At 39.6% G+C, this 24,744-nt stretch overlaps 1 protein-coding gene across 1 annotated transcript; it reads right to left on the minus strand.

Moving 5' to 3' along the window:
* NCF4 (neutrophil cytosolic factor 4) lies at positions 1 to 9,821 on the minus strand. Its single transcript, XM_068402131.1, has 10 exons — positions 9,760 to 9,821; positions 7,881 to 7,965; positions 6,527 to 6,680; positions 6,155 to 6,225; positions 5,231 to 5,358; positions 4,178 to 4,235; positions 2,499 to 2,597; positions 1,182 to 1,312; positions 1,023 to 1,088; positions 1 to 229 (listed from the first exon to the last, which is right to left on the minus strand). The coding sequence occupies exons 1-10, from the start codon at positions 9,789 to 9,791 to the stop codon at positions 1 to 3; spliced, it is 1,053 nt and encodes a 350-aa protein (XP_068258232.1). The 5' UTR covers positions 9,792 to 9,821.
* Positions 9,822 to 24,744: the final 14,923 nt, after the last annotated feature.

The raw sequence follows: 24,744 nt of genomic DNA on the forward strand, positions 1-24,744 counted from the left end.
TTAAGTTGCTCTTACTGTTTGAGTAGCACCTATTCCTGGACTAGTATTGTAGACACTCAAATCATCTTTGTGAGTGATGTGCAACTTCCAAGGGAAGAAATGCTTCTCAGAGGGCCTTCTCCTGCTCAGAGACACCATGAGTTCAACATCCTGATCAGAGAGCAACCGGATCAGATCACCATCAAGGTCCCGGTAATTCAAAACAATGTCCTCTTGGTCAAACTCCCGCCTGGTAGAAAAGAAATGAATTGATCCCAGAAATCAAGGAATGCCTGGGAGGTGCTGCATGATGAACAATATACTGGCAATCTAATTCATTCTGCTAAAAGCCACAGAAAGCCTTGGATGTCTTGGCATTCTTGATACAGCTAGTACTAGAAACCATACAGCCACATTCATGCTGTGTTGTGTTTAAGCTAAGAAATCTGTCAGAACCAAGAAACATTTCCAGTAACACCACATGCATGGCACAATTAATCTGTGAGTTTGATAAAATTCCCATACATAAGAGTTGACTGTAGTTACTACCCACTTTTGCCTACTTATGGTTGTTTTTGTTTGCGGGGAGGGTGGGTTAAGGAATGGAAGAATATTAGCACAGGTGTTCTTTTACTAATATTTGATGTTCTAAAGTTTTAGTGTTGAACACTAGATTAATCTAGTTTAACACTAGTTTAACAGGTGTTAGAAGGTGGTGTCCTGCATCCTGAAGAAGTATATTAGACAAAAGATCCCTGTATGGGGGTATGGCTCTGATCTTAGAACAAGAAATGGAAACTTCTACCCAGCGTAACTGAGTTAGAAGTGTGTGGCATCCCATTTACTGACAATCCCAAGGCTGACTAGTGTCTGCACAGATGGCCCTGGGCCAAGTCAAAGTACAACTTCTTCAGGACACTTGAAAAGTGTTTCACACCCAAAACATGGTGATGACCAAGCAGGATGTGGAAAACCTAGGACTGGAAGGAACTTTACAAATGTTTAAATGATATTAAACATACAACTAATTGCTTGCATTGTACCTCATCAATTCCATGAGATCTTTGAAGGATGGAATGCTGCTCAGATCCTCTTCCACTGAGATATCCCTGTAACAAGAACAAATCTAATCATTACACATCATGAAAAGAGAATTGTTGGCATTTCTTCAGCAGTAAACTGGAAGATTACTTTCTTATTACCTGATAGTGCTCACAATGTCATTATGGTAATAACAGCGAACTTTATTAACTGTGTCTTCCTGCTGTGGTAAATCTTTTATGATCTTCACAAAAGCACATGGGAAAATCCCAGTGGCATCATCAGCTGTTCCCTGGAATGATAGGAATTCTCAGCATGAAGAAAATTATGCCATTTTGGCCACATACAGTAAGTTCTAGAATTCAATTATTTTCCATGGAAACAACAGTAAGAATTTTTCTACTATAATCAAGAAAAGCAAGGCTATGGAAGTTACCTGATGGCATCCTTACAAAAAGATTATACAATTGCGTAGCCAAATACAAGGCGGGGCAGTGAAACAGTGTATAAAAAATGAAAGTCAGATGGTTACCACGGAAGGCTGTGGTGTTTAAGCAAGCAGAGATATCGTATCAGCAAACATACAGTATGTTCTCCTTATCCTTTTTCAGAACACTGATGCATTGCCCAAGTTCCCTCTAATCATGCTGATGTGTGTTGTGGTATGAAGCATGAAGTATAAAGCAACTCACCCTGGGGCAAGAAACCAATTAATCGCTGAAATGGAGTTTCCATCTCCTTTCTGCGGCCTTTTTGTGTTCTAATCACTTCCAAAGAATTTAAAAACATTCCAGAAGAAGCAAATGCAAATGAAAACTGAAGTCTAGAGGGCAGAAAATTTGTAAGCTAAAAACCATCAAGGAAGGAATCAATTCCAAATTTGGAGTCAAGGATTTATTCTTGACAGTAAGACCTGATTATGATGCAGTCTCTCCTTGAAAGGAGGAGCCAAGTCCCAGAGGAGGGCTCTTGGTGAAGAGTCTGGAGGGTAAGACCTACGAGGAACGGCTGAGGGAACTGGGGTTGTTTAGCCTGGAGAAGAGGAGGCTCAGAGGTGACCTTATTGCAGTCTACAACTACCTGAAGGGAGGTTGTAGCGGAGTGGGAGTCGGCCTCTTCTCCCAGGCAACTAGCAATAGGACAAGAGGACATAGCCTCAAGCTTCGCCAGGGGAGGTTCAGGTTAGACATTAGGAAGCATTTCTTCTCAGAAAGGGTCATTAGACATTGGAATGGGCTGCCCAGGGAGGTGGTGGAGTCACCATCTCTGGATGTGTTTAAGAAAAGACTGGACATGGCACTTAGTGCCATGGTCTAGTTGCCATGGTGGTGTCAGGGCAACGGTTGGACTCAATGATCCCAGAGGTCTCTTCCAACTTGATTGATTGATTGATTGATTGATTGATTGACTAGAGGAACCCTTTCTCCTCATATATTTCAAGGTATGCTAATAATTCAGTACCGCTGTTGCAGTCTTACCTCCAACCAGTCTTTGTTTACTCTGCTGAGTAGATAGATCAAGTCTCCCTTCTTGAAGCTGAGTTCCAGTTTATTGGTTCCAGAAAAATCAAACAGTGCCTATGGAAAGTAATAACACTGAAATTATTAATTCACAGAATTACAAAAGTGAATCTTTCTTTCTGTTCTGTTCTTGGGGTGAGAGCATAAAGCAGCACGATAGTATGCACTTTGTCATCACAGGTGCATTTCTGGGGTAAGGCCGTATATATGACTGTAGTCTGTGGTTCTCACAATTTCTTCTCCTACTCAACACACACAAAAATGCTTTGAAGAAGCAGTGAAAGCACTAAGATAAACATGGTTCTGGGACAGCTACATGCTAGGATTCTTAGAGTGGCAGGACACTGAGCACCAGAGAAATACATATAAAGAAGTTGAAAACACTTAAGAGCAAGTAAGTCAACAGAGCTGAAGACAATTTACAACTTGAAAACTTGAAATACCGAGAACTGAAAAAAAATATATTATTTCTGGTTGCAGTTTTACAGATTTCAGATTTGCTGCAAAATATCACAAAGAGCCTTAAAAAATTGCAGAAGTGTTGTGTCCTAATTTAAGGGTAACTAACTGTTGTCTTTACATCAAGCATTCAGGCTTATCTGCTGAACGGAGAAATTTGGGGAAGTCTGGGAGATTGACATGCAGTTAAAATGGAATTTAGATGCCCCCTTCAGGGGGGAAAAAAAAAGGAGGTAAGCACATGCCACCACCCTAACAAGCTGCTCTTGAATAATTAAAATGGCTGAGTTATTAAAAATACACATCTCCCCCACTGTCCTTAGAGAAGGTGGTAGCCATTTAAATGCTCTCAGAGGAGCAAAAATGGTGTTCTTTATTCTGTGTTGAGATGGTTCTTTTGGTCTTGTTAATGCCAAGAGTTCTCCTAATAAGAAAAAAGACAATGGCTACTGTTCTGCTAGTAGTTCATATGTCTACTCAGTATCTTTTTCAAAAGCCTTTCTTCATCTATTGATAAGTTTTGGTAGGTAAATTCAATATTAATAAATTAATAAAACACAAGAGATCTGACTGATCCAAGACCTGCCATACTCAGTGTAAAAAAGCAAAACGCTCAAAGCACTTGCATTTTTTTTTTAATTTTGCATTGCAAAGTCACATGTTTCAGGAAGCAAGACCATGGCCAGACAAGTACTAGTTACAAAGCAGTTGCGTGTGCTTAATACCAAGACAATATACGGCAAAAGAGAAGGGTATAGGCATTTTTTAGTAGAACTATTGTGTTACAGAAAATACTAAGATGCCTCACCTGCAAAGCTTTTAAACATATGCTGAAGTCAATGAGACTGAAGCTTGTGCTTGTTTTAAATTTAATTTATGGGTATCACTATGTAAATGTGGACCATTTGGCAGTAAGCTCTACATGTCTCTCATTTTTGCACCTCCTGTCATTCTGACTTCACAATGAACCTTCTTATTACTCAAGTAAGGAGGAACAGAACACTTCTTTTCATCTTTTGTTGCATGCCCTGTTGTTAAAATCAATTGCTTTCCTGTGTCGATTTCTTTTTCCCTTCTTTCCCCAAGCTCTAATTGGAAAAGTCAACTTGATCGATGAGATACCAAAGTAAAACCGACTTTAATCTCCTATCTTATGACAGATTGTGCAGTGTACTCACCTCAGCCCGTGGAGCTGCCATGCGGTCAAAAATAGGCACTTGAGGTGAAATGCTTTTACTTCAAACAAAGGAGACAACAGGAAGGTAAACGCGTCTTTCTAGTCATCAAAAATACTACACAATCAGTAGTACAGTGTCTGCATTTTCATTATTTAAGAGGCAGGCAAGCCATAGATCACTGGAGAAACTGCATGAGAATCTGTGCACAGCACTGAAGTAAATAAATATGGATGCAACAACATTGCCCTAGTTCTCTCAGTTTCAGTGCAGAGCAGCAGCAATCTGATGATGTCTGCTGCTGAGACCAGATGGAATTTTCAATACAGTCAGTATCCTGGACCTCTGTTCCACAGCACTGCTCCGTTCTGCTACTCTGCCTTCTGGGTATCCCTGTTTCTAGCATTTATGGCATTCAGTTCAGACTCTGCCATCATACACGCATCCAGGAACGCATACACACATGCAGTTTTTGCACTGTTTGAGGTAAGTGAAAAGGAAGCAGGTCCATCTTTGCTATGTTGAAAGGAGAATTAATTTGTCTGAAGGGTAATGAAGCATGATGTCTACTCAGTTCTCCAAAGGGGTGTGAATGCTGCTATGCAGGACAGTCCCCTGTTTAGACAAAGGACAGGAACAAATGAAGTATTCAGTTTCATTTAGTGTCTGAACCAGATCTAACTGAATTCGGTGCCAAAACTCACATTGACTTCAGCGGTGCAAGCCTATGTCTTTAAGCTTGGCCTATATATTCTGCACGTTATAATAGAGATTACCACTACGGATTACGAACAGATAGAGCTGAGCAGCATTTTTTTAAAAGCAAGCTATACTCTCGTTTTGGAATTTTCCTTTAATGCAGGTACCACATCCAATTTGACATGACTGAAAGCAAGAAATACCCTGTGTTCACTCTACCACAAAGAGCCTCATATGAGGACTTCATGGATTCATTTGTGAAACACAGCAGTGATCCTCACCTCTCTCTCCCTCCAAAACTGGACAGCATCTCTTACATCAAGAAATGCTGAAAAAAAACCCATGTCAACCACTTACACTCGGCGTGTCCGTGGGCGAAGCCGTCTCAGTCTGTGAGGCACCTGTTCACCATCAAAGGTTGAGTGGTAGAAGAACAGCCGTACCTCTTCATCCATCAACACCCAAACGGGTAGGCAGAGTAGGTTCTGTGCCAAGAGTGAGTAGGAAGCAGAGCGTAACAGTGGGAGAAACCAATTCTCTATTTATTTACATGTAACAAATATGCCTCTCTGACCTACAGGATCATGAAGGATATTCATTACCACCAGAAATCTCCCTCCTCTCCCTTCTCACTCAGCAGGACATCGTTGAACAGCTGACAGTTTCTCCTGTTTACGCCTGGAGTTGGCCAATGTATTGCTTCACTCTTTTTGTGCCTGATTTACTGCAGAAGTAGTAAATTGCTCTTTGTGTTTCTCTTCAGAACATGAATGACAAGAAGGCAATCCTAAAAGTACTGGAAATCTTGGCCAGTGCTTCAGACTTTTAATGATTTAAAGTCAGGACTTCAGTTAACCTGCTCACAAAGAATTTCTCTCCTCGATTATACTGGCTGTGTCTTCACTGTAGAGCAGGTACACCCAAAAGCCCACACCACTCTCCTAGTCCCTTAGGTGCACATATCAACTCCATATTCACGCAACACCCGGAGATTCACCATTTCCTCATGTATCGTGGGGGCTTTTTTTTTTGTAAGGGTATCTATCTATATGTGAAGGCAGGGAGTGAGCCTCTGTGAACTGCGTCCTCCAGCAGATCCTACAGTCTGAACAATCTGGGGAATAGGACTGCAAGTTGTTCCACAGTGTGGACACACTGTCTTCAGGAAAAACAACAGAGAAACAGATAACTAGGACTACAACAGTACTCTCTCTTAGCTGATTTCACAGGGTAGGTATCTGCAGTGCTCAGTGCAATCTTTACCTTAAAATTAAGTTTTACCTTCATGTAGGCATTTAGGATAGGAATCCTGTTCTCAGCAATCTCCTTTTTGGCCCCAACGTAAACTTTTCCTGGAAAATATAAAACCTGTGACAATTATTGAAGAAAAAAAAATTGGAGGCTGTCAAAGGAATGAAGCAATCAACAGAAAGTAGGATCTCCAAGAAAATAAATGTTTTCTACAGGATTTTAGGTTTCTAAATGAACTTTACCACAAGTGGAGGGATTGCCAATGGAACTTCACTTCTCCAGCATCCACAGCTGGGAACTAGTTCCTTGTCACAACTGCTTCCCTACAATGCACTCCTCTTTAGGACAGCCTGGGGCTGAGAAAGCTGCTAATCATGCACAGATTTGGTACTGACGGCCTACCTGGCAATGTGGGGAGTGTGCAGGTAAAAGGGCTGTTTTTGCTCTCTGCCCCATATCTCTCCTCTAGTTTGGTGTGCAGGTCATAGAATTGACGATAGCGTCGGAAAATCAGGTATCTGCCACCACCTTTAACCTTTACTTCAATGACAAACATCTAGAACAGAGAAGAGCGATTCAGGCTGATGTTCATACTTACAAATAGTTACCAAATGAAAGTGAGGCATACAATAAGATCAGTGCTCCAGTAGTGGGAATATTGTCTTAGGGGCAGAGTGGAAAGCAAGCCTTCAGTTAAGCATCTGCAGACTCAAGTACTAGAAAATAACAAGTTAGCACCAGACAGTGTGGTACATGTGTGAGTCCAGCTTTCCCATGCATCACGTCCCCGTGGCTGCTTTCTGTTACATAATCTTAAAAGGAAACCTGAAAGGACTAGACGCTACTTTATGCTTACATACCGTCCTTCAGTGACAAACAAAACATATTACGGAGGTAAATACAAATATTTTACAGTAGGATGCTTTGGACATCTAAAACTATAGACAAAGAACTAAATGAATTGATTTTCAGAGTTGAAGGCATTCATACTTCTTTTTGACTTCAAAGTACACAATTTCAGAAATTATGGTCTGACCTCCTCCACCCACTATCTTATTTCTTATCTCTTGCCAAAATTGCTTTGCTCTAAAGGAGCCCACAATTTCCATGCACTGACCTCTGAGTCACATTGCAGCCAGATCCTTCAGAGAAACATAAAGACAGAGCAACCAAAAGTCATTAAAACCTGCATACTGCAGTGGGAAGGTTTTATGAGCAACATCTCCAGTAAAAGCAGCATACCCTGCAGAAGTCAGACTGAGCTGGTCTTATCCAAAACCCCTCTTCAGAAAGTTTCATAGTGCTTTTCCCTACTGTTCCCTTCCTGTGTGCTTTTTCATGACTTATTAATATGCTACCTTCTGTAGAGATGGAAGCATCCTAACTTGCCAGTACCATGGAATAATGAAGACGAGACCCTGCCCTTCTACCCTCTTTGAATTCCTTTCCCACTATCTTCACCAAAGGTACAGCACTCTAACAGGAAATAAGTCAGAAATTAGGTAAGAAATTAGAAAACAAGCAATGTTAGAGGATACCATTTCACCCAGACAATAAATTTTTAGACTAAATCTGTGATAGACTAACCTCCATTCCAGAAAAAAAAAAGAAGCGCTGAGAAGTTCTCCGCACAGAACTATTCATGCCAAAAAAACCCAACTAAAACAACTACACCAGATTAACTGCATTTTGCTTCCCACAACCAAACAAGTCACAGATGAGGGCATATAGAGACAGGATAAATCTCCCTTCTTACATAATAATTAGTAAAGCCTTTCTTCTCTTCAATATCTGCAATGTTAGCTGAAACAGGTACATCATCTGGAAGCTGGTCAAAATCACTGTGAAGCAAGAACAAAAGATTCAGGTTATTCATACTGGCATTAGCCTTCAGAGGGCTCTATGCAGAACTAAAATAGTTAGGCAACATCACATTATCTAGTGTCAAAACCAATATGTTAGAAACTCGCGGTGCCATTCTCTTCCTCTGGAGGTCTGATCTTGAGATGTCAAGTTTCTGTAAGTTCAGCACAAGTCAGTGACCGTTGTGAAGATTCGTCAAGCCTGAAAAACACCCCTATCATTCCTAGGCTTGCTAGAGTAGCAGGACTACAAAAGAAACACTTGAGCTGGTAAGCTTTTCCTGAGAAATGTTATCAACTGTGGATGCATTCTTAATCCTTCCTACAGCATCTAGCAGACTTACAATAACAACTCTGCAGCAGCACCTCTTATTCTAAGGAGATCATTATATTCCATGATTTATGCTATTATTACTGCATTACCGTAGGGAATAGGAAACAGTTCTGAGAAAAGAGCTAATTGTGCTAGGTGCCATAGAAACTGACATCACAAAGCTAATTCCTAAAAACCTTATGCTCTATGTGTAAGATGCATACAATATACCTTGTATATATAAGGTACCTTATACATATAAGGCAAGAAACAACAGAAGGATAAGCATAAATAGAAAAAAAAAGCAAAGAAAAAAAGACATAGTATTGTTCTATATCATAACTAGTGGTGCCTGCACCAGCTGTCAAAATGCTGTCAAGTTTTCTTGTAAACATCAAAGTAAAGCAGACTCTTAAAGAGACTTTGAAAAAAAGAACGAGTAGCCTAGTGAATATTTACAGGGAGACCTCCCAGTCCCAGCAGGTAACCTGAAGCAAGCACAGAGATACTTGTTTGAAAATGTCAAAAATGTGTGAAGGAACACATGATAGTGGGCAATGTTAGAATAAGCTTTGCAGATTCTAGAAAGTATTGGATTTGAAGCAAGAGAGAAGGAAGGATCCCTGCAGGAACACCTAAAGAGCAGCCATATGACCACACTCTGATGTTTCTTCTCTATATTGTCCACACAATAAAACAGCATGTATTGGCAGGTGCTTTTTCCTCTGGGACCTTCTCCTTGGTACACCACCTTTGACAAACAGAAGACAAATTCACCTTTGCTTCAGTCTTACAAGTCAATGTTGTTAGAGTTATTAACACTTAAGTAAAAATGGTCAAGAATGAGGAAAAAAGGATAACAAATAAAGTAGAAAGAGAAACTTTAAAAAGGATCATCTAAGAAATGCCAAGCTGACGTAATGTTAAATATTCTGATAATACAAAAAACATGGCAGTTGGCTCCATTTATTCCTTTAGGAGAATATCCCAAGCAGGGGCTTCCACAATGCGTGGCCCATCTGGAAGGCTGAAGTAATGATGCAAAGTCTTGCAATAGCTTGCTGTACAAGGAGAATGACATGAATCAGCAACGCCCACAACACCATAAATACTATCACTTACTGTGAAGAGGGATGTGGTTATGGAGATCAAGAGATATAATTAGTCATATCACAAACGCTCATATCACAAACCTCAGTAAAAGGGAAAATGTTTGCAGCTATAAAGAGGACAATGACTATTGTCCTAGGTGGTGAATATTCACCACAAAAAGAAGAAAGAAAGTCCACTCCAACTTAAGAGATGTCCTGCTCCACACTGAGCAGCCTAGTAGTTTGGAAGCTACAATAACAAGAAGGCTTTTAGGATCATCAAAGCAGCTTGCATCCAAATTAAATGAACAGATCATAGCAGTTACATGGAGGCTTCTGGGGAGGTGGGAGGAGGGAGAAACATGTTACCTCTTTTCTCGCAGCTGTCGGGGAAGAGACATGGTTTTCAGCTTCTTAAATACAGATGGCAAAGTCCTATTCCTCCACTTCTTAGGCAGTTCCTGGTTGAAAAGGATGAACACAGTCAAAGCAATTCTCCCTGTGTGAATCAAGACTCCTTTGCAAGGCCTCAGGGATCTTTTTCTTAATGTTTCAGTGTCAGATGATTTCTTCTGTACTTCCCCACCCCCACGAGATTGAGGAAGTACAAGAGAAAAAACAGTTACAAAGACTGCTTTGTGATGTCTGTTGTGTATTGAAACTGCCACAGTTGAGAAACCAAAAGCCCACTAAAAAGCAGAAACTATGAGCCACATATTCCATTGTCCACCTCTTCACCAAAACATCTGCCTCTGTGGAAAGCCAGTATGAGTGGGCTCAACAAACTCTGTTTTGCCCCAGCTAAAATGTCCCCATATACACCTCTACACTAATGTTTGTAAACTAGGATGAATACTTCTGATCCCTTCTTGAGGCTCTGTGATTCCAGAGAATCCTCCTTTCCATGGACCAAGAGCCAGGAGGTGGAGCTAAAGAATAAATTTTCAAGTGGGAGCAGAAAGTATGGTCAGGAAATTCAACCTTGTCAATCATATGGGTACCAGCGTATCAGGCACAGGAGATTGGGAAATGAGCTTTGAGGGATGTATCAATGCAAGTAAGACATAAGTCCTTGAAAGACCAGAGGTCTTTTCATCTTCATGTGCTCAAAACAATCCACATCTGCCACCTACAAAGACAGGGGAATGGCTCATCCAAAGAGAATCCTGACTGCCCTGCCTTGTACAGAAAGGGTAGTGATATAGCATTTGTATAACATCAGTTGGCAATCTTTCAAGAAGAAAATAAAAAGAAGAAATTGATGAGGAAACCAGCATTTCCTAACACTGCAGATAAATTGCAGCATAGCTTATCTGCCTTAGTCAAAAGCTGTCATATGTAGCATATTTGCCTCCCCATTTCAGACTTTGACTCTCTTCCATTTTCATGTTCAGTACATATTTGGTTCCTTCTCCTCCTTCCGCTGTCAAGCACAAAAATTCTCATCTGAATGGAGCAAAGGTCAACCAGCATCCTTCAAAATAAAACTCTATTTACAACTGTAATCATCAGCCTTGAGAGTAAACTGCATTTCACTGCATTTTAATGAAGTAAATTCTTCACCCATCTCTTTGCTGTGGATAACTGAAGGCACCATAACAGAATTTGAGAGGGAATATAGTGTCTCGTGATCAGAAGGGACCAGGAGAAGTTAAAAATTCTGAACTGTATTTTCTGAGTGATGTGCTACTCTGTGCTGCCCACACAGATTTAGCAGAGTAGTTCTAAGTGGTGGTGTTGGATATAAGTATTTCCCCAGATCTTCCCACTCTGATGTGTATTCCATTTTCTTGATTAGGCCTGCTAAATGTGCACTCCTCATGTAACCTGAAGTCAGGCTCATTATTCTCCTTCTTTTGCCTTGAGTGAGAGACAATAATCAACTTTTCTAACTGCAATTCTCTTGCTTTCTCCTGACATGCAGAAGGAAATAAGAACAGGCCACCTTGACCAGAACTCTTAATGACAAGATCAATATATATGAACTCATGAACATTCAGAGAGGCCCTCTCAACCCATGCAAAAAAGATTATGGAAAGCACAAGAAGTGTGCAAACTTTAATAGAAGTGAAAGAGAAAGGCTGGAGGGGTGCTTTTAAGATAACTTTATATTTGATGCATATCATAGTTTTGACAAGAACATCATAAAAAGGACATACTAATCTTTTCAAGTCTCTTGGAAGATAATCTAGATATAAAATGCAGGTACATCTTTTAAGAGACAGAGGATATGACACAATGCAAAAAATACTTGCTCATTGTTTACTGGAGACATGGCTTTTTAAGAACAAGTCAACAGACAACCTCACACACAAACTATCTATGCAACTGCTTTGCTGTAAGCCGAGTAAAACCAATTGAGAGAAGCTCCTCAATTCCATTACTCTCTACTAGAGATTATAGCCAGTAATAATACTAATCTGACAGAATAATGAATGTTAAACCTGCTAAGAAGGTTTCTGATTCTGCAGTATTTTCTTGTGCTGAACTAAAGCAAAACCAAACCTTCTTTTCTGATGAAAAGGCAGATTCCTACCTCAGAAGAGTGGATAGCTGATTGGTTAGAGGGCTCACCAAGGCTGTGAGAGACTAAGATCTGAAACACTGCTTTGCCATGTTCTCCTGTGCCAAATCAGTGCCCCAACTACCATGTGTTTTCTCTCAATTCCTACTATTGTGCTATTATAGTAGAAATAGCAATTTCTGCTATTTGAGCTGAGGAAATGGGCCGGATCTAGTCAAATCCACATTCTCTCTCTGCTTAAATAATTACTTTATTATTGACGAATGAAATGAATGTCCATTACAAAACTGATACCATAATGACAGTACCCATGTCAAGAGATACGTCTGCACTAGGAAAGTATCCAATTTCATCAGCTGACATGGTCAGCTCTCAGTTTTGAGAAAACCCACCCATACACCATGGGTGGCATGGTCATTATGGCCCTAGGCACCAACCCTTATCCATGTGCAAGAGAAAGCAGGCATCCAGGTGCAAGAAATACTGACAAATTAACTAATTAAAGGAGACTACTAAGAAAATCCTCAGATGACTGAATCATGACCATGTACTGACACCATTACATACCTTTTTGCAGTTCAGCACCTACTATATTATTTTGGCCGTGTATACCTGTGATCTGTGAAATTGTGGCCTTCTGTCTAATGAACATGTCAGAAAATACTTGTACAAGGATACATAGCACCTTGGAAATCTGAGAGTATTGAACTGAACAGCCAAAGCAAGCATGGAATTTTAATGGAAAATGGGAACATAGTCCCAAATCACTAAAGATATGTGAACCGCTAATAAAAGGTAAATCAAAGGAACATAGCAAAAATACTCAGCTGAATCAATTCTGATGACAGCACTACATACCATGTCTACTGGGGCAGCAGCTACTGTATCATTTTGGCTGTGCATGTCTGTATGCTGTAGAATAATGGCTTCTCTCTGCTGCACCTAATGTTAGAGAAGTGCTGCATAGTTACGTTCAATCACCAGCCATAGAATAAATTTGTTAAGTGACAGAATAAAGTGAACAAAAAAATATTCTTAAAAGCTGTCTGGTCTCATCACAGATTAATCTGCAAAGGAAGTAACATTTTAACAATCACTGCAAGGAAGCTGAATGTCAAATAGAAACACACACAGCAGAGTTGCCTTGCAAGATACTTTCATTCAACCTATTGTTTTCAAAGGATATGTGGAATATTTCTTTCCGTAGCATACACATCAGTAGCAGTTGAGTGTCTTTTCTTCTGTGGTTGCTTGAGACTGAGCTGCAACTGATAATACTGATTTGGGAAAAGTGATTTGGGGCTATATTCCATTTTCCATTCATATTACATACTTGTACGGATTTTGCTTTTATGGTTACCATCAGCTTTACTCCTTCTCATTATTATAATAGCACATGAATAATGAATTACAGCTCTGCAAATTTTTTGGACAAAAGTTACATAAGATAAACTACTCATGTCTGCCCTGTAATCTTCAGTGCTCTTTTGCAGGTAGTGCTACAAAATCCTTAGAAGGCAATTGGTCCAATGGTAAGAAATCAGACCCTCTTTCTTCAACATATGCTTTCAGGTCAGCTGAAAACAAACCCATCAAAAAAAAAAAGTTGTTAAAGTTCTCCTATCTGTCTGAACTTCTCAGAAAAAAGCAAAGAGGAGATAAGTTGAGCTGATTGGGTTTATATTCTTCATTAGATAGTGGCTCAATCCATATTGTCCGAGTGCATGGATACTCTCCCTGTCACACATTGTGTTGGGAGGAAAGAAGGCACAGGAGTATGGATAAATAGAACTTTGGAAATTTGCTTTGATTTAAATCTGGACACAGTTTCCATGACTGCTGTTTAGGGTGGAAAGTAACTAGTAGGCATTTGCAGAAAAGGACTATGACCATGCCCTGCTGATATGAACACAACTAAACAATCCATTGTGAACTAAAGAAATTTAAAGGTCAGCATCTACCAGTGTTCCGGACAGTGAATTTGATGGTGTCATTTCTAGAATAAATTACTACTCAACACGAAAGGGCTTTACAGAACCAAATATTAAACAAAGAGCAGCCTTTTTTTAAAATGACATTTTTCTTGGAACATCAAACTAAATCCCATAACTGAATCTTGGCTTTTGCACCTCAATTGCTTGAGCAAAACGAGGAATAAGTATTGTAGGAAAAATACCCCAAACGTGAGGTTTTTCTTTAGTTGTTATCAGCTAGTTTGGAAATATGCATTCAATAGTATCATTCTGGTTTTTGTGAGTTCATGATGCCATAGCCAGATCTTGCCAGCTTTTCTTATGCAGAGCAATATCACAAGCAGTATTATGATCTTCCTCTCTGTGGAAAACAATTCTTCCTTTACAATAAACACACTTCCTTTAAAAATCTTTTTAAAAGATACAGGATTTCTCTCTGATATAGTAGGATCACTTAAGATTGAGAGAGTTAGAGGAAGTCTTACCAGAACAGTAGTAGCTTCTCCTTGATGAGCAATGGGGCTTTTTGTTCTTGCAGAACGCAGACAAATATTGATGCACACAAGTTAAGTGAGAAAAATGGAAGCTCGGGAACAGCAACAGAACATTTCTTCATCCAGATAGCATATCACTTCCAAAATAGAAGAGGCAAATAGGGAAGAAATAGGGCAGAGCTTGCCACCACTACTGTGTATGACAGGTGTGGGTTGGAGGTGGACCCATGTGCTCCAGACAACTACCAATGTCAAAATCTGGTAACTGGCCATTGCAGACAAAGAAGTAGGATAGCTCCATCCAAGAACTCCTGAGAGAGCTATGCCTACAACCATTCCTCCAGAAGTTTAAAACCTAGTTTTAAGTGCATTGCAGCAGTGACCCATTGTGGCAGGAGAGTCTCTGTATTTTAGTCTCCTAATCACCTTGAGAGTCAAAAATCCGTTGGAGTTATTGCTACTCAAGACAAAGAAAATCCTGCTTCATCTGTTTCATAAGTTCAAAAGACTTGTCAAAATTACTCCAAAAAAATTTTCACTGAACTTTCACAAATCTCAAAATAGGGTTGGGATTTGGTAAAATTTATGCAGTGCTGCATTCAAAGCATCCTACACTGTTCCTAATAGTTTAATTTCCCCATCCATTTGATGAAATCCTGTGACCAAATTCCTTTTACTTAATTTAAAAACTTCAGATAAATGCCTTTAGTTAGGTGGAAGTTCTCTGAACAGACAATGAAGAGAGACAGGCATCACTGGCCAGTAAATCAGACCTCAAGTGAACAACTCCCCCTCTGAAGGTTCTATCTATCTGTCTCCTTGGGATATATAAGAATTATAAAGTAACTATATTCCAAATTTTGTCACCTTAGGTTCCTAAAGTTAAGGAAATAAAGCTGTGCCTTACTGTGGACCTAGTTATTACTGGTATAAAGGTACCTTTCCATTCAGGACTCAGCTATATTTGGATATGCACTTTTACACTGGTATAATTGTCTTTACCCTAGGGGAGTTGTACTACTTAAGCTACACTGATATAGTCAAAGAAGCACAATTTTCTGGTGCAGACATATCCAGTCTGCTCATTGTAGAGAGTTGATGGCTCATTTTCTGATGGTTCATAAATTGGGACAATATTGCCTAATAAAATCGGGGGGCAAGTGGGCTAGAGATTAGGATAGGCAGCCAAGTGGCAACTATAGAAGCAATAAGTATCAAGATCCTGTAATTTTCAAAGTTCTGTTCTGTCAGTATTCCTCACAGCCTATACTTATAGCCTGTCCCACCTGCTGCCTCACCTACTGGCCTTTTATTATTTCAGCCTTTATTCCTTGGAAGATAAACTTGTGGAATGAGCCCACCAATACTGTACCAATAAGCAATCTGATCCCAAGCCAGCTGCCAGTCTGTCCATTTTGAGCGTGGAAGGCTGGAGTTTGTGTCCCCCTTACCTCAACAGGCAGAAGGATTCCTTGTTATGTAAAGCTGGGTCTAAATAATAGACCTCTCAATTAACTGCATTCAGTTCAGCCACTGGCTTGTTATGTGATTTCTTATGCCTCAGCTTTGCCATCTGTAATATGGGACTGACACTAACACTTTTCTCATGGAGGTAGAGTGAGGAGGAAAAATGCTCAATAGAGGTATAATTGTTTGGGAAAGTCAGGTGAAAAGTGAGAAACTACAACCATTATCCTTAGCAACCCACCTGCACTCAAAATCACCTACAGTGCAAATTGAAAACAATAGAGAAATGTAGCTCTTTTAAAATGTGCCAGTAATGCTCTGATGCCAGGCCTTAGAACTGATTCCCAAACCCTTAGAAAAGAACGTAGTTGCTAATCTATCACATATGTTAAATAGCAGTAGCCAATGGGCCTGCTCTGCTATGGAAAAGAGCAAGGAAACGAAATGAAGAATAGCTGTCTGCCCCAGAGTGATATCTAATCTGGGAATACATCATCCTGCTTGCGGATTGCTTCAATAATCTGAGCCAAACAAAGGTAATGGGGGACTTTGAACTTGTCATTTCAAGAAATGAGTACACGGTGATGGTATCAGCTTAGGAAATTCCCTGTCCTCACATACTCTTGCTTTTTCCTGCCCCAAAGGATGGCACAACTGAGGCTGTGCTGCAAAATACATCAGCTAACTAATCCAGCTGTAAAAACTTTTTTTTAAGCCACGTATCACTTTCTCATCCCAGCTCACAGCACAGACATCAATATGGAGAACAAATGGGGAGGAATACATTAAACCAGAATTGCTGCCTGATAACTTCGTCTTACAAAAGCAACAACACAGTGAATGTATGTGTGTACATGTACACCCTCAAACAATTCAGGCAAGAGTACGTGTATGTCTTTTGGCAATCCATCTCCACATATAGATGCTAATGCAGCCTCTCACACGCATACCCTTCAGGGCAATCTAACACTGGTGTGGCAAGGATTTTACCACTTTTGTGATGTAAGGAAGGAGCCAAAACACTCCCTCAAACCATGACCTTTTCTGCAATAGTTTTTCTCAATGAGATAGCTGCTACTGAGATAGTATCTAAAGAATCCAATCCTTGAAGAGCTGCTTCTCTCTGCTTTAGTGCCTTCGCTCTGTTTGCCAGCACTTCGTTTAGTTCTCCAGATTTCACTACAACCAACTTGTATAAGCTGTTGCACAATCTGAACATAGTGCCATTACAGTGGGTTTCTCACCAGGAGTCAGACCACAGGAAGGTGGAAAGGAGGGCAGAAAACTGTATGTCAATAGCACTTCTTCATGAATGAAAAGCAATTTCCTTGTGAAAGGATAAAAAGTAAGAAATCTTTAGAATAAAGGAAAAAGAGCAAGTGAAGGGGGGAAAAAAGGAAGAAAAATCAAACATCTCTGTTGCTAAGACATACAGTAAAATCTATTTACTAACTAAATAATCTTTGCTCCAAGCCAGCTGGTTATCACACTCTCAGATATGTCTGCTGCAAAACAGTAAAATATAGAGGGGGATTGATGTCCCGTTCCAGTTCTTTCTGTTACACCTCTCGCCTCTGAGTTCTGCTGAATGTGACATTTTTCCCTGGCACCCAATACACAGAACTCTGCTGCTAATTTTATGTGCAGAGTTCTCATGCTGTGTAATTTGAGGCCGGAGACTCCTCCAACAGCCTGGCAGACAGAGTACACACCCTTCAACACTGCTTCTGCTGCAGAGAAATGGGGGAAGGGAGAAATAAATGAGCCAAACAAGAAGCAAATAAGCATCCAAACTTGTCCAAGGTGTTTGGCTGATTTTTGGCGCTCAGATCTACCAGGGATCTATCTCCAGCTCTCCCTGTCCTGTTTGTCAACAGACCAGTCCTGTGGATTTGCCAGCAATTACAAAGACTCAGTCAATTAAGGCGCTCACTTTTCCCCTTTTTTTCCCATATTAGATTCTGTCTGGCTGCTCTAATAGTAAATCAGGCTGTTGGCCACAAGGCTCTTTTAATACTACCCTGGGACAGAATAAGAAGTGATTTCTGCAAGATTAAAATCACAGATTTAAAAGAGAAACTGGTGTCTCTGTTTCCCCACCTTGGTTAACATCTCTGCATCTCTCAGAGATGGTCTGCACTGTAATATATTCCACTAAAATGAGAATGGACAAGTAACCTTCAAAACCTGGCCTGATCATACTCAAAAGGGGATTGAACTGGATGTATCCCCATTAACTGACTAGAAAAGCCTTCATGCCAAACACCCCTCTTTGCTTCAAGCTAACTGGACCAATTTTTACTGAAGCCTTTTAGTGGAATCACTTTCCACAGTAGAGAAAGTATTGAATTAGACACGTTTTCGATACTACTTACCTTCTACCCTGGTGCTGATAATGCCAGAAGGAGAACACCCCATATCACTGTCTTGTCCAACTTTTCTTTCTCTCTACTGTATCAACTAATAGACAGTGAGGGAGGGAACTACAGGTTAAAAAGGAAAAATGAACTTTGATAACAGAATTATATCAATAACTTCTCCTACTGCAAACACTTTATGCCAGAACAAAATAAACTGCACTGCCTGAAGACTTCTTAGGATGGTACAGCATCCTCCTCACTAATGCTTCTTCTCTTATAATTATGTTGACCAGCAGAATTAAGTACAGACCTGGTCTTAAAAATAATGGATCTCAGGCCTTGCTGTATAGCAAGTGCTATTACAGCCCTTAGACCTATCTGAGACTAAAAAAATCCTTCTTGAGAATTTAAAAAGAGCTGGGACTTTTACTGCTGTTCAGCTGCAACAGAACATCATGAGCTTTGACATCCAGAGAACGAACTTTGCAGTTCCTCTCATCATGAGATATGTGCCTATGTAGGGAAAACAAGGGAGGAAAGACTGGGAAGAGAAACATAGTCCTTTATTCTGTATCTGGGGTGTGGGACAAACAAAAGATTAGGCATAAAAGTCAAGTAAGTTCATATACTGATCGGGTACAGCCATCAAGATGCTCAACTGGAGAAAAAGAAGAAAATGAGAGAAAAAATAGGGACAATGCACAGCTGACAAAAAAAAAAGGAACACAAAAGTAAAAAATAGGGATGTGTGGAAATGATCAAATGTAAAGAAGGATTGTGAAGAATCCATCCCTCCTCTGAAGACATGCATTGCATTTCCAAACTTGACCCACATGTGTCTGGCTATGTAATTTATGAGAGACATGAAGCTGACCAGCCAGCAGGCTGGCCATAAATTATATCTCTTAGATAAACCAAGATGATTTACATTAGGAGAGAGGAAGGGAAAACTGACAAGTAAGAATCTTGCCCTTGCACTCCTGGGCACTCTCTGGGATATACTCTGTTGGCACCTAAAAATCTGGAGGCGTCCTGAGGTGGCAATATTCCTTGCCAAGACCTCTCCATAATAAAAGTTAGTAGATCAGAGCCTTTTACCAGAGTCACTGCATGATAGCAGGGCTGCCTAGTACAACTACATCTTTAGATCCATGATACTTGCAGTTTTGCTGACCAAGCTTTGCTCAAATCCTCACTTTTTCCTCTTCTTTCATATATCTTCACTATTTCCTTTATTTCTTTATATATATATATACACTTTTTTTTTTTTGCATTAGCAAAAATGTAGCCAGTACATCAAGAGAAATTATTTTTCTTCTCTACTAAATGCTTATAAGGCTGTATCTGGAATACTACCTCTAGTTTTGGAGATCCCTAAACAAGAGAAATATTGACAACCTGCATAGAGTTCAACAGAGGACAAATAAGGCTGGAGCATATGATATGCAAAGAAAGGCTGAAATAAATGGGTTTGTTTAGTTTGGAGAAGACTGGGAGGGAGATCTAATTGCTAATTCAACTAAACAAAGGGAAACTAAACAAGGGAAATCTCATTGGATATAAGAAAAAATAATTCAACATGACACTGGAACAAGGGCCCAGAAAGGCTATGGGATCTCCATCTGGGGAGATGTGCAAACTTTGACTAGACAGGCTTGATCTAGCTTTTCTATTAGCCCAGCTTTGAGCAAGGCATTGCATAGATGACATCCAGCTGCCCCTTCTAACCTTATTTATTCTATGTTCAGATACTCGATGCTATCTTCAGCTAATCGAAGTCTCCATCGGAGTACTACTGGTCACCTTATCCAAGACAATCTGCTTGACCTAAATTAAAATCTCACATGCATTGGGCAACTGTGAACATTTCAGACAGTCCATGGTACAGTGCCATAAAATTAAATTTCCTGTATAAAAAGACAAAAAAAGGAATGGAAGGAAACACAAGTTTTCTTCAAACAAGACTTCTAAAAACATTGCCTTTAATAACTTCATAGTAAAACATATTGATGGATATTCTTGGATTGGATTGCCAGTAAGAAGCAAGACCTCTGTGCCTTGCTTATACTACCTACCTCATGCATCTGCAAGTTCTTTTCTCTTTGAACACCGACTTTTCCCTCCTCACCATTTTCCCCTGTGGCACTCATCCCTCTCCAAGCCCATCTTTCTCCTCAACCTACTTTCCTCTCCCTGTCACCTTTTTTTGTCTTTTTTTTGATCCCTATCTCACCCTTTATTCTTCTAGTCCTAAATCTCTGATCCTGAGTTGGAAAAGAATTCTTCAATGCACATCCCCTAAAGAGCAGCTAATTATTTGGCTTTGGGCCTGCTTCTGCTTTGTCAGCTCTCTCTTGTCAATGGGTCTATCAAGTGTGTGGGGAAGCTTTGGAATGACCAAAAAACCCATAAACTGACCCGGTAATCCTGGGGAAAGACTGGTCTGCAGTAATGATTCTTGTAAAATAAACAAGAGAGTTTCATGCTTAAAGTACCTTAGAGCAGCCTTCCTCAAATGTTGCCTGACACATCAAGTATTCAGTGCTTGAAATAGGGAGGAGGAGGGGGATATGGCTATCATGAAAATGAATAGAGAGACTAAACTTATGCACCACACAAGCACTAGACCTACACTAATTTTGTTATCAATAAATATAGTTCTTCAGGTTTTCTTTTGTCTTAGTAGCTTGGCTCCCATTACTCTCAGTCTCTTTATTCTTGTTAGTGCTCTGACCTTTAGACACCAAGTGTCTTTACTGTGAGAAATAAAATGGTTATAGAAACTTAGCATACCTGGCTATATGTCTGACATAGTGAAAAAAAAAGATGAAGAAAAATTTACACAACTTGAAATTGGACTCTTCAGACCATTAACTAGTGAGCAATCAGAAAGGCTGCAGAGTTTTACAACCATACCTGGTTCAGAGAACAAGAATCACAGAAGATAACACTTTTACCACGTAACTACGTTAAGTCCAATTGGTGTGTCAGAGATACAATTTGGAAATTCAGTGTAATTTTGCTCTCAGTTACAAAAAAGTCTCTGTTCACATATGTTTGAATGCCAGACATAATGCTACCAGTCCACCTATGTCATGATGTAACTATACAAGGAGCTTATGAACATCAGAAATTTTTATACGAGAAAAATTGTTAGTTTCTATCACTCTTGAATCCATATTTGGGTTCATCAGAGCAGACCTGTATTCCTACTCCAAATACTTTCTTTCCAATAGTGCTTTATTCCATATTTTGCAGAAAAAAATATTTGAATACAAAACACATTTGCTTGCCTTGGCAATATCATTCACTTTCTTACTCCTACTGATGATTGTCTTATGCTTTCAAAGTCTACCAGATTTAGCTGGGCTAACAGCAGATACTCTACTGCTACATATAATCCTTCTTCAAATCTCAATAAACTCTTTACTGAAATAATAGACATCCGGCTGCTAAACCCACAAGATAATTAAACACTGTGTGAAAGGATATTTCTTTTTAAGCAGATTTAAATTTTATCAAATGATCACTCCATCTTAATTTGAATAATAATTATTCAAATACTTTTTTTCTTGTTAACCTTTTCTCACCTAAGTCCTCTCTTGGGCCCTTGGGCAACAGAAAAACTAAAAATGTAACTGTGGGATAGCAGAAGAAGGCATGAAGAAGGCAAGAAAAAAAAAGGCATGAAATAGTTACTGGATTCTCATTTAGGCTCCGAATCTGTCTTCAGAGGGACTATTCATAGTTTAAAAGTTAAGTGTAAAGCAGAAGGCTGTGCAAGATCACAGTGTCTTTGGCACAAGAATTGTTTCTCACTATGAGACATAGAAGTACAATACTTATGAAAGGCCTTACTTACAGTGGATCTACAAAACGATGCAATATAAAAACTAGTGAGAAAGAAGTGTCTAGGAAAAGAGACTTCTAGTAATTTCGAGCAACGCTGTTCTCCAACTAAATATCTGACTGAGTTTTCTTGTATTGATTTGGTTTGAGTCTCCATTTTTGACTGCACATATGAAGTGCTGGTCAACACGTCTACTTTACTATCCACAGATGGTGTTAAGAAGATGCGATAGCCATGCTTAAGAATTCACACTTGAATTAATGCTGCCACAGAAGTGCAAAGACTTTATCTAAACATGACAGTCTATAGAAAAGATGTAATGAGGAAAAGGAGTTAATAACAGCTATTTTTTATGGGCTAGCAAACTATCTAGAACTACAGGAGAAGGGTGTTTGCTATATGCTATTGCTTCCAATCAGGGTATCCTTTCCTTCACTTTGTAAAGGGAACAACTCTCTTAAATACTTAGACATTTGGTTTTCTTCTCCAAGTGTCTATATCTACAAAAATCCCTCTTGCCCAGAAACAACCTATTTATTTCTCTAAACTATGACTGTACGGTGTGCTACCATTCTAAGGGAGACTTTAGCAGATGTTTTTGTTTTGCTGTCTCATCTTTGGGCTCCTTTTAAGGAGCTATTAGTCTTTAAGGCTCCCTAATCCCCCAACTAAATTTATCAGCAGTTGATTGCAGCCAAGAGTTAAGCTAAATTAAACTTTGAAATCCCCGTACAGTGTATCATATGCACTTCTGGTAGGGGAGGTGGAGCAGAAAGCTCCTAATGTTCCACTTACCAAGAGGTAGGAGAACCATGCTTTTCTCTAAAGGTTTCTGAAAGCTTCCACACATTTTTCAAGATGACCACAACTTCCCTGATTTTATAAGATCAAGAACTCAACTATTGAAACAACTTGTCATTCAACTCTTTATCAGGTGTGTGTATTCATCCATGTGCATAAATTTGCACACAGGTACATACTTTCCTCTACAAGTCTGTATATTATATATGGAGGAGGTATGTGTATACACATACTTAGGTTAAGGCTGCATGCATGCTTGAGACACCTGTTCCAACTGACACACATGTGGTGAAAAGGTTTCTATCTACATATGTATATAGGTCTCTCTCACATACACATGTATATGTGTGTATGTGTGTATGTATGCATGTACCTGTTTCCCAGTCTTTGTCCTCACACAATCGATCATTCCCTTGTTTGCTTCTCTCACTCACACTCATAAGTAATTATCAGAACAGATATCCCTCCTGCTCTCACTCCTGCTCTTAGTGAGTAGTAAAATACACAGTGTCATGTAATTTGCACGTCAATATCAATAGCTGGTTAGTTTTGATGACAATATATGATAATCCCTTATTATTCACACAAACCAAAACATAAAAAGGGACAGTCCAGTATGTACTCTTTCTTAAAAAGAAAAAAGCATATAGAAAAAATGTGGATGCTTAAGAGGAAATGGCATAAGATACAGATTTTTTACTTGTGGGCCTGTAATTGCAATCTAAACCATCAGTATTTTTCAGAAGTCACTGATATCTTACAAGAGATCAGTACCCACACAGATTGATGGTGTCAACTTCCTAACAGATTGGCCTTCTCTCTACACCGTAATTATTCAGTGGTACTAATTGATCCCTATCTCTTTGCAACCTCTGTAAAAAGCTCTAGAAGAGGGGCCTGGTGAAATCTCCATTAAACACACCAGAAAGAGTCCCAGTGACAACTGTGGAAGATGGCTCAGGTCCTAAAAAGACAAATGAGTTGAGATTACAGCTCTCTGGATGTAAAAGCAATTCTTGCAAATCAGGTTACAGTAAACTGGTGAAATAAAACAAACTTTCACTGCAAAGACTTCATAGCGTTTACTCTGAGGACATGTCAAAGATTTGTTTCCAAAATAATTTGTCTGTCATTTTCACCAGCTTTCTTTTCAGGAGAGAAAGTGTGTGTGAGAAGTGTGATTTCTTCTGTCTGTATCCCCATGGCTACTAGAAACAGATAGAAAGGGAATTGGACACATCACAGCACACAAAATGTCAGGTTAACAAATTCCAACACAACAGCTCAGAGAAACAGACGCTCGCTTTCTCCCACCTTCATCCTCCCATATCATACTAAAAGAAAAGGAAAAAAAAAAATCAACAACAGAAAGCTAGCCAAAGCCATGTAAGGGAATCAAATATGTCCTTCAGAAATGTAAACCTCTCTAAATATAGGATGAAAGGCTAAGCAAGTCACTTGCTTTTACTCATAGCAGCAGTAAAGGGTCCTTGTAAGGGTTTTGCACAAGTTCTGTGCTGTTACAGTAGCATCTGTCTCCTTATTGCTGGATAGAAATGGTGAAGAGGATTTAGAGTGTGTGTAACCTGAGAGAGAAATCATCTCTTAATCCCTCACAGGGAATTAGCAAACTTTCCCTCTCCTGGGAGAAGGAAGACCCACTCTCCTTCCCCTGCCTCTTGTGATGACAGCTTTAGGCATTATTATAATAAACGTGCTTATGAATAATATTAATAATTAGGAAAAAATCTAGCTCTATTAAGAAAGGGTAAGAGAAGCCAAATTGAAAAGAGACCACATTCTGAGCAATACACAGGGTGAACCTGGTAGCAAAGAGGAGGTCAAGTAACAAAGAGATCCTCTCTGTGAAAGGGATGATCTCTTT

Source organism: Nyctibius grandis, chromosome 5 (genome assembly GCF_013368605.1).
Source record: "Nyctibius grandis isolate bNycGra1 chromosome 5, bNycGra1.pri, whole genome shotgun sequence".
In the NCBI taxonomy this organism is placed as follows: Eukaryota; Metazoa; Chordata; class Aves; order Nyctibiiformes; family Nyctibiidae; genus Nyctibius; species Nyctibius grandis.

Excerpts from the sequence above, each read along its gene's own strand:
- NCF4 (XM_068402131.1), bottom strand. The coding sequence starts at position 9,791 with ATGTCTCTTCCCCGACAGCTGCGAGAAAAGAG. Across the intron at positions 6,681-7,880 it reads AAGGCTTTACTAATTATTAT|ATGTTTGTCATTGAAGTAAA; the intron begins GTAAGAAGGGAG and ends TCTCTGTTCTAG. Across the intron at positions 4,236-5,230 it reads CGCCCACGGACACGCCGAGT|TAAAAGCATTTCACCTCAAG; the intron begins GTAAGTGGTTGA and ends CTTTGTTTGAAG.